The sequence below is a fragment of the Verticillium nonalfalfae genome (genome assembly GCF_003724135.2).
Source record: "Verticillium nonalfalfae strain VnAa140/NRRL 66861 chromosome Unknown scaffold_24, whole genome shotgun sequence".
In the NCBI taxonomy this organism is placed as follows: domain Eukaryota; kingdom Fungi; phylum Ascomycota; class Sordariomycetes; order Glomerellales; family Plectosphaerellaceae; genus Verticillium; species Verticillium nonalfalfae.
In genome coordinates this window covers 184525-197022 of record NW_021167249.1, presented here as the reverse complement: position 1 = coordinate 197022, position 12498 = coordinate 184525, and the positions used below count along the sequence as shown (strand labels likewise).

The 12498-nt window shown below is 56.9% G+C and overlaps 3 protein-coding genes across 3 annotated transcripts; 2 read left to right on the top strand and 1 right to left on the bottom strand.

The window, feature by feature from the left end:
* Positions 1-307: 307 nt before the first annotated feature.
* Positions 308-1819, top strand: D7B24_004347 (uncharacterized protein; the record flags this gene model as incomplete). Its single annotated transcript, XM_028638519.1, has 1 exon — positions 308-1819. One exon carries the CDS (start codon positions 308-310, stop codon positions 1817-1819), a length of 1512 nt encoding a protein of 503 aa, XP_028496870.1.
* A 718-nt stretch (positions 1820-2537) lies between these two features.
* Positions 2538-3908, bottom strand: D7B24_004346 (uncharacterized protein; the record flags this gene model as incomplete). Its single annotated transcript, XM_028638518.1, has 2 exons — positions 2538-3689; positions 3738-3908. 2 exons carry the CDS (start codon positions 3906-3908, stop codon positions 2538-2540), a joined length of 1323 nt encoding a protein of 440 aa, XP_028496869.1.
* Positions 3909-6925: 3017 nt separating this feature from the next.
* Positions 6926-12445, top strand: D7B24_004345 (uncharacterized protein; the record flags this gene model as incomplete). The annotated part of the gene is made up of 2 exons (XM_028638517.1): positions 6926-6983; positions 7110-12445. 2 exons carry the CDS (start codon positions 6926-6928, stop codon positions 12443-12445), a joined length of 5394 nt encoding a protein of 1797 aa, XP_028496868.1.
* Positions 12446-12498: the final 53 nt, after the last annotated feature.

Here is a 12498-nt window from a genome sequence, read left to right as displayed (position 1 = left end):
CTTCGCACAGTTCTATCAGCAGCCGCATCACGACGATGCGCGACGCCGTTTGACTTCAACAACAACCCCGAGATCCCAGCACGGCTCAAGCTCGGCTTCTTCGAGTCCCGCATCCACATACTCATCGCCTTCCACCACAGCCTCTTCCTCGTCCACACCGGGAGCCGCCTCCTCATCGTCGGCATTCCACCTCTCTCTACCGCCGCCAACCCATCTGTTGCCACCCATTCGACCGGGTGCAGGCTACTTTCCCTACCTGCCACCCACCCCGCCGCCCCCAGCTTCTCATCATCCCGACCTCACCAAGATGTCCATGTCATCCGTCATCAGCCCCCAGTCGGAGGTGCCCAAGATGGCAGGCTCCATGACCTCGAAGGAATGGGTCATCCCCCCTCGCCCCAAGCCCGGCCGCAAGCCTGCCACGGACACTCCGCCCACAAAGCGCAAGGCGCAGAACCGAGCTGCACAGAGAGCCTTCCGCGAGCGCCGAGCCGCCCGCGTCGGCGAGCTCGAGGAGCAACTGGACGAGCTCAAGGAGGCCCACGACAAGAAGGAGGCCGATTCCAAGGACCGTATTCATGAGCTGGAGATGGAGGTGCAGTCCTACAAGTCTCGCTGCGATGTGCTCGAGACCATGCTCGAGCGTGAGAGGCAGGACCGCGTCAAGGCCGAGACGGCGCTTGATGGCCAAAAGAGGAGGTGGGAGCGTCAGGCTGCTCTGGGGCAGTTCCAGCTGCCCACCCAGCGCGGTTCGCACAGCAGTGAAAACCAGCTGTCCCCCATCCACCAGACATCCATGGCATCGCAGATGCCCACGCCTGAGGACCCCTCCCCTATGGACACCACAGGAGTCGATCTGACTTGCGGTTCCTGCGGCCCCGAAGGTCGCTGCGCCTGTGCTGAAGATATTCTGAGGACGGTTGAGTCGGCCGACTCCCTGGACGATGCCATGAATGCGGGCTCCTCAGATCTCAAGCGAGCACCTCCTTCGCCGGCCTTTGCCCCGGCCGACAAGCGTCAGCGTTCCAACTCCCACGCCGGTGACATGGCCAACGAAATCGACTTTACGTCCTTCTTCAAGAAGCAGCCTCAGATGCAGCAGCAGCAGCAAATGTCCTCAAACCTCGTCAAGGATCCCTGTGGCTTCTGCAAAGACGGCGATTACTGCATCTGCGCCGACACAGCCCTCAACGCCGCCCCTACGTCCTACACGGCTCCTGCCCCCTTTTTCCAGCAGACGCAGACGCCGCCACCCTCGGACAACGATGTCGTGCCCCCTATCCCCATGGAGATCAACTCGGACGGCGCCGTCAAGCTCCGCCCTCGCCCCCGCCCTGCCGCCGCCCCCGTTGCCGCGCCGGCTCCCACCCGCGGCTGCGGTCCCAGCGGCCCCGGAACCTGCGCCCAGTGCATTGCCGACCCCATCTCGGGCCTCTTCTGCCGCGCCCTCTCGGCCAACATGAACAAAAAGGGCCAGAGCCCCGGCGGCGGCGGCGGCTGCTGCGGCGGTGGCGGCCGTGACGGCGGCTGCTGCAAGACCGGCAACACCACCCCGCAGCTCCCCAAGCCCTCCGCCCTCAAGCCAGGCCTCGGCCTCAGCCTCAGCTGCGCCGAGGCGTACCAGACCCTCTCGAGCCACCGCAACTTCGACAAGGCCACCGACGACATAAGCTCGTGGCTGCCCAAGCTGCGTGCCGCGCCGCGCATCGGCGAGACGCTGCCGGAACCGACGGCCTCGCGGCTGCCGATCGAGGTCGAGGCCGCGAGCATCATGAGCGTGCTCAAGGACTTTGACATTCGCTTCGGCCGGGGCTTGTAAAAGCTGGCACGCGCCCCTCGGTGCTTGGTCTGGGGGTTCGGTTTCTTGTGTGTCTCTCTCTCCCCTACTTCGGCGTACGCTGTAGATATGATATCCATGAACTGGGAGATTTGGGGTGAAATGGAGGAGGGGGTTTGGCAAAAAATAAGAAAAACAAAGCAGAGCGGTGGTCCGTCCGTCTACTGTCTTTTTTTTTCTGGCTGGCGTTCTGGCACTGGGTGTGCTCTCTGTGTCTCCCAATGGTTGGGACTTGGGCGTTATGGTTGAAAGGTTGATTGTTGATTATCTGCATCTGCTGCACTGAAGCATTGGTCAGTTCCGCTCTTGTGGGTGGCCTCCATAGCCTGTGATTTTTAGTTTTATTTTAGGGAGGTCGGCGGGCGCTTTCGCCTGCTGAAAATATATGTTCCCTGTACTGAACGGCGCTGGGCTGGATCACTTGTGACATATCTATTCCCAGCATGCTCTCCTGAGTAAGGTACTTGAGCATGACCAACCATGATAACTTCTGTGAGCACCTCAACCCACGTCATCATCACGAAAGAAATCAGACTGCCTGACATTTGCCCTACCATCAGACAACAGGCTTGAGCCTAGGGGAAATAGGCACAGTATCGCGTAAACCAAGCCTCGCGAGGACCCCATGTATACTAGCAGGCAGCTATCCCATGGTAGTCATGGGCTCTCTTCGCAAGCTACACGGACCAATTCACGCTCTTCAGAACAGCGTCGAGTCTGTCAGTTTGTCAGTCTTGACCATAGAAGCACGCTTAAAAAAAGAATCAAAATACCTCTTTAAGCCTTTGGTGATGATCGGCCGCTTTTGCGTGTAAACGAGACGAAACTTCCCAGCCTCAAGAGCATGCTCCTCCCCCGGATGCAGGAAAACCCCACCAGCGACCAGTTTCTCAGCCAGCGCAAACTCTCTCTTCTGCGTGGTATCATATACCTCGCCTTTAGGTGGCAACCAGGGCGCCAGATCGATCAGCACAAAGTACCCCGCATTGGCCTCGAGATACGATATTCCAATCTCTCTCAACCTGCCCGTGACAAACTTGTATGCGTCGCCGATGCGTGTTCGGGCATTGAGTATGAAGGCGCGACACCACTCTCGGTCCTCGAACATAGCCGTGCCGATGGCGACGGACATGCCCGAAGGTTCGTGAAACCGGCCGACAGCCTGGACAGAGCGCTGGAGCTCGCGATTCTTGGTGATGAGCGCCCCCAGACGCAGTCCCGCGGCTGCAAAGTCCTTGCTCGTGCCGTACTCGACGTGAACTAGGTTCGGGTCGATGAGATTCGCAAGGTCAATAGACAGCACCGATGTGAAGGGGTGCAAGCCATGGCTTGAGTCCGTTCCGGGGCCAAAGACTGAGAGAGCGTATACTTCATCGCTAATGAGATGGAGCTGGTGCCTCTGACAGAGCTCGAGAAATCCTACCAACGTCTCGCGGGGGTAGCAACGACCCAGGGGGTTACTTGGATTCACAACTAGCACCGCCTTCACATTGATACCGTCAACCTTGGCCCTCTGCAAGGCATCTTCAAAATGAACAATGATAGAAGGTTCAAGCGCTTCTGCAGAGGCGGAGTCGGCATAGACCACTTTGACGCCCATGGCGTTGCCCAGGTCTAGTTCGAAACGACCATACACAGGGCGTGGGGCAAGGATGGCATCGCCCTGCTCGGCTAGGGAAAAGGCGAGCATGGAATGAAGAGAAGTAGCACCATTGGCAACCTGTATATCCGAAGGCGAGATTGGGGAGAATGGCTCGAATGTCTCGTTGACATGTGTTGCGAGAGCGGCAGCGAGGCGGGGTCCGCCAAAGCTGCTGTAGCCATATGTGAAGGAAGCAGGCGGAAATTCTACCTAAACGATGTTAGGGTCGGTAAGAACTCGCCTTGGGTAGAAACTTACCTTTGAAGAAAACTCGGCGAGATCATCGTACATCAAGGGGTTCTCAGCCTTTGCAAGAGAGATGATACCTTCAGGATTGGATTCGGCATCGAACAGATCCTTGGCGGCTGGGGTAAAACGCCATGGGATGTCCAGTTGCGCCAATGTTGTGGCGGCCCGAGTCGATAACATTGTTTTCGCATCCAGTCCCTGGCTGTACAGAGGGAGGATAGTTCTTTTGAATGATCATGCAGTATGTGCTCGAGGTTCAAGAAACAGGCCGAAGAGGTAGCTGGCACGCCATTATGTGCTCACAAACCAGCTCACTGACGACGAAGCGGGGCAGAGGTGTCAACCAGCATTTCACCAGCCCTGTAAAGCCTTCTAGGAATAGAGCCAGCTATCTTGTGAGCACACAAAGTTGAGCGGCGATCCACATCTTCTCGAGAGATGAGACGGACACGCGCGATAACAGGACCATTGCTGGATGAGAATTGCGTTTGCAGAGCAACAGCTCTAGAAAATGTAAACTCAATCTCAAATGACCGCCTCGTGACAAAGCACGACTACGCCTGGCCGAGGACTGTTACCCTAACGCTTGTCATCACTCCTGACAACTGTCGAGATAGTGACCGTCACAGCTGCTTCCTTCTAGCGGCCGCTACGAAGCAAGCACATGCCTGTTAGGATCTTCGGGTAGGGCGTACTGGGTAATAGAAATGCAGCCCATCCCGATATCTTACAGACATGGTACAGGCATCGAAGCATGTTGCCGCAGCCGATGCTCTGCGTTCGTGCAAGGTGTGCGCCAGTACAATGGGTCAGATGATACACAAGGCGCGTTGATGGTGTCCGGCGGCATGTCTTGGTAGGAGCGCAGTCATCCTAGGCACCTTTGCTGGAAAACATGCGCGACATGAAGATCGCAGTTCAAGCATTACAGACAGGATGAAGTCTGTGAAGCCAGCCTGCGCCTGTCAATATCATGCCACGTGGAGCTGCTCTCAAGTAATCAACGTCCCGCGGGCGAATTATCCAATTCAGGCGATGCCAGTAACAAGGAGTGCTGGGTTCAAGATTCAACACAGGAACAGCATGTGACCCATCATTTCCCCGTTGGCCATTCGATAAGGAGATGGGCAGGAGGGTGCGTTAGGGACGAGCATGGGTGAGCGGTCCGCCAGTCTGACGTGCATAGCACGATTCACTGGAAGATTGGAAGGTTTGTAGATGACGAAGATTCTCTCATGGCTGGACGGGACGAAAATGGAGCGGGTGAGGCAGGTGGAAGGGGGATCGAGGGTGACGGACGAGGATGATCAAGCGTCGTGAATGACATTGTGTGCTGGCTGAGCCATGCCTCAATCAAAAAGGCGGCCTGCCGCAGACCAAAGAGTGTTGCGGGACATGGCCTGTCCGAGGAAGAACGTCGAGGAGAGACACACTTGGAAGCATGAAGCCCGGCGTTATTGGCGGGTCCAGTCTGATGGCGCAGACAGGTTGGTGTGCTGGTTGGGCGGCAGGGGTGGGTGGGCTGGGTCGCGGAGAGTTGAAGGGTGTGTTGGCATGGTGGCCAGCCTCGTGGACGATGCAGATTGGCTGAGTGGTCGAGGGGTGCGGTCGGAACGGGACAGAGGGAGGTCAGTGGTCGCAGGGTAGAGGTTGAGGGGCAGACGGCGGAGACGGTCATGCCATGCGATGCAGTGCCAGCTCAGGGAGGCAGAAGCAGAAACGAGACACCAGGTGCTCCTGTGTCCAAGACGGGGTCGCAGGAGGAACGAGTCGCTGGGCGGGTCGAGGGAACGGCGAAGCGAGCCGGCTGTGTGCTGTCGCTGCATCTCATCGTGTTTGTCTGGGAAAAGCACAGATGAGACGTTGACAGATTGTGGCCGACCACCGAGTTGTCGTAGTGGCAATCGGAATCACCAGCACACCAAACCAAGTGGCAAGAGGCGCGTGCTGTACAGATCGATAGGCTGACGTGTGAAGGTGTCTAGAGTGCATCAAGTCAGCTGAATGTGTCGCCGTCGGCGTCCTCGAGTAGCTACATGTCTTTGCCACAGACAAGATACGACTGATGGAAGTTGGGAAGACAGCGAGGGCACCGAGGATAATGGGCGACGCGACCTGAGATCCGTCCGGAGGTTCGGCCGGTGATGAGCAGGCCGTTGGAGGGCAGGAATCCTCCCTCTGTCCATGTTGGGGAGGGTGTTCGGCTGTTGAGTGGAATGGACGGGAGGGGCAGGCAAGGGGGGCGTTCCCGCCCGATGCCAGTGCCAGCACAGGGTCGCTAGGATGGAAGTTAGCGCCCACGACACACCCCTGTTCAGGGCAGGTTTTGCCCAATGCCCAATACCAGTGCTTCCTTCCCACCACAAACCCCCTGCTGTCCACGTCTCCAGCCACTGCAGGTTCTAACCTAGAAGCCGGCTGCTGCTACCTAGCTACCTAGGTACCCAGCTTGATGCTTGGTGGGTGCTTGCTGCTTGCTGCTTGCTGCTGGCTGTTGGCTGCCTGTCCACTCACTGCCTGCTCGTTGCGCGCCGCGTGCTGCTTGTCAGGGAAGGCGAGGCACGAGGGACCAATAGCCTGGCATTGCGCCTGCCAGGACGGATGACCGACAGTCCAAAGACCGGCCTGACCTGGTCCGGGACGCACTGACCTGTGACGCTGTTGAGCCATGGCGGCGGCGATGGCAGCCACGATGGACCTTACGGTCCTGGTCCTGCCCCTGTTGTCCCTGCTGCCAGCCATCCCATCTCGGGTCAAGGTGGATCATGAACATCCACGACCCTCTCCAGCTTCCAGTTTCCAGTTTCCAGCTTCCAGCTTCCAGGTCCTCATCTTCCCCCCCTTCGTCTTTCCACACTTGAAAACACCATTTACCTCGTTCACCGTGCCCTCCGATGACTCGTCTTCAGTGTGTCGCCAGCTGACCGTTGTCAACCTTCTCCTTCCTTACCTCTCCCTCCCCTTTCTCCTCCCCCGCCATCCGACTCGCTCGCCCTCCCCCGCCTCAACCCCGATCACACGATCGCGACGTCGCCCGCACAAGATCGTCCCACCAACTGACGCTTTTGCCCAAATAGCCACTCTGACGAGACGCTTAAAGTCGTGGCCTGGGACGATCCGACTGAAAACCATAGTCCGTTGCCTTTAGTCGCTGCTTCAGCGTCTTCTTTGCGGTCCACCACCTCCATGGGCGCATAATGATTTCCATGCAACGCTCCCTCTCGTCGCCCGTTCGCATACATTCTTCCTCAGCTCGTATGTCCAGGCGGTCACACTAGTGCGCGGGACAACTACTGTTGTCATCAACACTCTTCTCACTGCTACCCTCCGCGCCGTCCATCTACCTGGACCACTGCTAACCTGCGCCATTCGTTCCTGCAGCCCTCTCCCCCGACGACGAGAAGCTCCCCACAAGCGCGAACTCGAGATCGCCGACGCCCTCGCTTGACGACCATGCCTCTTTCTCCCGGCGCATGCGACGCCCCTGCTCGCCGAGCCCCCCGCCAGTTCCCAACATCAATGTTTCGCTGCCTTTGCGCCGCAATGACGACGCACCAAGGCGGCCTCTCTCACAGCAGTATGGCGCGACAGCCAGCGCCAGGAAGCCAGTGATTGCTCAACCCGTGACGCCCTCTTCCACATCCCCCGTCAAAGCTGCTGCTCCCAAGACCCCCCCGTCTGTACCTTCTGACACCGGCGCTGCTCCTTTTGCTCCGAGTCTTCTTCCAGAGTTGTCTCAGTACTCGAGTCCGTTCCAGGCACACGACAGTTCCGATGGCACTACTTTGGAGGAACTCGCCCACCTGGTTCGATTATCTAAGTACCAGGAGCGCAAGCGCGCCAACACTAGGATCCGTTTGCAAAGGAACCTGATTTCGACTGCTCTGTCTGCTCGACTGACTCGGTGTGGTGAGATTGCCCGCAGGAACCTAGCAGATTGTTTCCGCAAGGACGACAAGAAAGTATTCGGGCTCCTTTTCAACGCCATTCACGATGTACGAAAAAGCTGCGATGGTCTCCGTCAGTACGCTCTTCTGGAACCCGAAATGGATACCTTGTCCGATAATTTGGAGGCTTCCTCAAGCACACCTGTCTCTGCTGGTCCCTTGGCTGCTGTTGCACCATTTCTTAACGAAATACCGGCCTCAGCAAGGGAGACGTTTCTTAACTTTCTGAACCAGATACGGACCAACCCGGATTATCTAGCTACTAGGCTTTGCACCCTGACCACCGCTGAACTGAATGCCCTTACCAGCTTCCATCAAGTACTGGAACCTATCGAGTCTGTCCTGCCTTTCCATGGTCGACCCGCCCCGCGAACCCACGCATCCGGCAACTCGAGTCGATATTCGACGCAGCAGAACACGGCCATCGAGCGCCTACTCTCCTTTCAACGGCATGATCCTCTATCGGCTCTCATACATACCTGCTTCGCCAACTCGGCTGGGCCAGACAGCGCAGAGGATCGGAGACGAACTGATATCTGGGCAACCGCCATGGCCAAGCTGATTACGGATTCCAGGGCGAACAAAGTCCAAAGCGAGCACATGCTTATTTCTGTCATGAATGTCTGGACGACCATGCGTGACTGGGCCGGAAAATCCAATATGGAATGGTATCTCATGAAAATCTTGGAAGACGGCGCTTTTCTCCTGGACCGTGCCGAGGACCAGCACGGGACTCGCTTCAACCTTTCGGATTGGACCCCCAAGGATAGCATAGCTGCTGAGGAGTTTTATGATCGAGCTGTCAATGAGCTCTTTGACATTGTGGACGATGAGGATGCGACGGGCATACCTGAGGGTCTCCTCGAACTCGGTAATGCGATTCTGCGGCGAATTGACAGCAAACTGGTCGACAGTACCAGGAATTGGTTCGTTTGGAAATGGCTTTTTTCCTCTTTTCTCCTGCATGTCATCATTCACCCGGAAAGCTTTGGTATGATGGCCGACTACCACATCACAGAATACGGCCGCCAAACCATCTTGAAGAAGGTTGCCCTGAAAGCACAGGAGCTAGTGGTGAACATGACGTGCTACAAGAAAGGCACCATGTCAGTCCCCGCGAAGGTTCAAGACCATGTCGACAACATTTTGGGCCGGTTCAGAGGGGCTCGGCCGCAGCGGCAGATGGCCAAGCTCCTACCCGCACGATCCATCACATCGCTCAGGGAGACTGTTGAAGTGCATCCCTACCTGGTCATCAGCCCTGCAGATCTAGTCACTCTAGTCAACGCTCTCTTTCCCGAGCGGAGGCCAATGTCAGCCCACTCCAGTGGGCTCAGGTCTGGTGCCCCGTCAATCTCAGGCATGTCTGGCATCTCGCAGCCCATATCGATGGGTGGTTCGCGCAGCAACTTCGAAACGACATCCGTACTCAGTACCAGTGCCTCTTCAGTTGTCAGCGATGCAACGACCTCGCAGGGAACTGCCTTTGATGATCATGGTGCGGGCTCCCCTCAGCGTTACTCGCCGCCAGCCCTGGATTCGGCCGCCCAACAGCGACTCAATGGCTACGAAGACGATGGCTATCGCCTACGCTTCGCCCTTCGGGAGCTGAGTGCCGCTCTTGGCATGGAAACCGTCCAAGGCTCATGCCACCCTTGTGCAGATCGTTGGGCGGTACTATTCATTTCCTCGGACGGCAACAGCTTGTCTACGCAAATGACATACGATCCCGAGGACGAAATCGAGGAAGAAGAGAACTCGTCCACCAGCGATACGGACGATGACGAAGACGATGGAAGACCGGAGCTAGACAAGGACTACCACCAACTTCGTGACTCTGTCTTGAAACTGGTAGAGGATTTTGAGATCCCACAAAGTAACGAGCCAGAAGCAAACCGGGCACAGTTCAGTAACCGGGCCACCGGCATCAAGAGATACCGATCGAAGAACAAGGTAGTTACAACTGAGCGGTCAACGCCGAATCGGAACCCATATCGCGGGCGAGACGCCGGTCAGGACATTAAGAGTCCAGCACCCGAATATTCTTCGGGAAACTCGAAAAACGACGAAGAACCAGCGCCATCCTCAGATTCTTCTTCTGTACTGGTCGCCATGCTGACGGCGGCATCAGCACAGTCGCGAGCTCAGTCTGATTTCGTGTCCGCGCACCTGTACTGGAAGACGCTGCAGCAGCTCAACGCTGTCACTGCAACGTCCCTACGTCGTGATGGATTTGCTATACTCTTGAATATCTTCTCGCGCGGCCCTCGAGATTCAATACGTCGATCTGCATCCGGAATTGAAGAGTACGATGCTTGGCTTGTTTGGCTCAAGCAAAGCCAGGAAAGGCACGAAGGTCTCATTGATGGCATGATGAGGCGCCTGCGGGCGCTCCGTGATAAGATGTGGTATGTCTCTGACGTCCGCACCTCAGCACCCTACGAACACACCCGCAACATTTGTGCAGCTTTAAAGACAATGGGTATGCCTCGTCGATGGGGTACATTTCAACGCAACAGGGCGCACTCGGCTCGTGGCACCGCCAATTATCTCTACCGCACCGAGTCACAGATCATGGATCTATTGTGCGCCTCAGAAGAGCAAGGTGGGCCGAATAAGCTCAGCGACGACCAAGCTGACAAGACATCGCGTTGGTTGGAGCAGGCTGATGTCACAAACTTCTGCCGCGGTGAGGAGAGAATCCACAGATTCTGCTGCGAGGTCGACACATGTATTTCCAAGCTCGTCGGCGAGTCCATTATGGATGGGCCTGTCCTATGGTCGAGCGAATTGTACCTGCGGGACCGCAAGACGCTTGAAGGGTTCAAAGGCGGTCGCGATAGGGAGCCGGGCTGGGGCCATGGCGCAGACGATGCCGCAAGCATCATCAGCGAGCCAGAACGCAGGTTCAACATTCACGGCAGATCGGTTGCTATGCCCAGGGATCTTAGGAGCATGTCGACGCACAATGCAAGCCAGCAATCATTCGATTCAGGAAGCTATCGATTCTCAAAGGCCAGCACGGCTCTTTCAGATATCATAGACGGGCAGGACTATTTCGGCGCATCGTCGCCCGTTCACACTATTGACTCGAGCTCGACATTCTGGTCGCCCTTTCAGTCTGCCATCTCCCCAAGCACTGTGGCTTCGAGAGCACACTCGCCTACGACGAGCGTGACGAACCTGTCAAGCACATTCCATGCTCACGGCCAAAGTGGCCCCTCCTTCTCGGGCCAATCTACCGGACGACCTGGAACCTCAGCGTCATCAAATGAGACAGTTTATCAGCAGCGCCTGTCCGAGGAGAAGACACGGTTCTTTACCGATCTGCGGCAGACCCTGACCAGTCTCCTTCTTTCGGATCTGGGCAACTTCGTCTTTGCATCTGGCGCCGAGACTGATGTATGGTTTGAAAGCCTAGGCCAAGAGTGTATCGAACGACGGAATGCGCTCGACAGGCGGGCCAAAGGTCTACCGTCTACACGTGGCAAACTTTCGAAGGCCTCAGGAAAGCCACGCGTGATTGAGAAGAAAAAGAGCTGCGGGGATCTAAGGAATGCTGGGGAGACCGACAAGAGCCCCGAGACGACCGAGACTGCGAGCATTCCAGGAACCGACAGTACGACCACACCAGTCGATACGGCCTCCACTCGCCATCGTCCCATATTGAAAGACAGCACACCCGAGTTCCCCTACAAGAAGGCGTATCAGCGCCTGTTGCGCATGTTCTGCGTCCATCCGAACCCGTATGCCAAGCTCAACGCTCTGTATGAGCTTGAGCAACTCATTCTCGCGTCCCTGGCCACGGGTGGGACAAAGCGATCACGGATGGGCTGGAACCCAGCCAGCCCGCACGTCCCTGATAATGACGGCAGTGGAGGATCCGGTCGGCCCACTCCGCTCGAGGATGACATGGATAATGTTAAGGAACGGCGCTCACATGCTCTGTTGCAGTCACCCGTTATTTCTCCAACGATTGCCGGATCGCTTCCTTCGCGATTTGGCAGTCTTGACACTCGGACCGTGGGAGTTCCAAATCTTCACACCGACGCTGTTGTAGACGTCTTGCGAACGCTCTTACGCGATGCCTCGATTCGACCCCAGACGCTTTTCAGGGACTTGCAATTCATCGCGGCTTTCGTTCATCCTGCTGTGCTCGACAAGACAGACAAAGGCAAAGCGTTTTGGGATACCGGGCTGGCCGCGCTTGGGCTCAAGTCAGAAGTGTGCAGGACGATGCTTGATGTGGCTGACGAGGTCCAGAAGGCCTACAGAAGCACGCAGGAGAGGGGCAAGGAACCCCACGCACAGAGTTCGGATTCGTTATCACAACCGAGCTCACCTGCTCCCGTAACAACGACTTACAGCCTGGCCGATGCAGGCAGAATGTGGACCGTTCTCGCCAAGGAAGGGGATACTGCCGCCCAACGTGAGCTTGCCCTCTTTTATCTCATGGACCCAGAATTGCTGGAGCGTACAACGCTGCCCCTTTCGAAGCCTCGCGAGGTGTTCAAGCAAGCCGTCATGGATAAGTATGGACGAGGTTCAAGGTCCGGCGCCAGGTTCTACCCCAGTGACAGGAGCCGATCTGGCACCACTGGCAATATATCTAGTTCGGGGCATGAGGGTGGAGCGGAAGAAGGAGCAACAGTGTGGAATGACCCGTCACTCATGTGTATCGCGATCCACTTCTTTCAAGCCGCCGAACAGGGAGGTGATGGTCCAGCCACGGCGTTCCTACAGCAGAACGACCTTGGTCTGAGCCGGTAACCATTGTTGCTTTCGTTGGTCATTTGCGCGACGGGATTTGTTTGCTATATTTT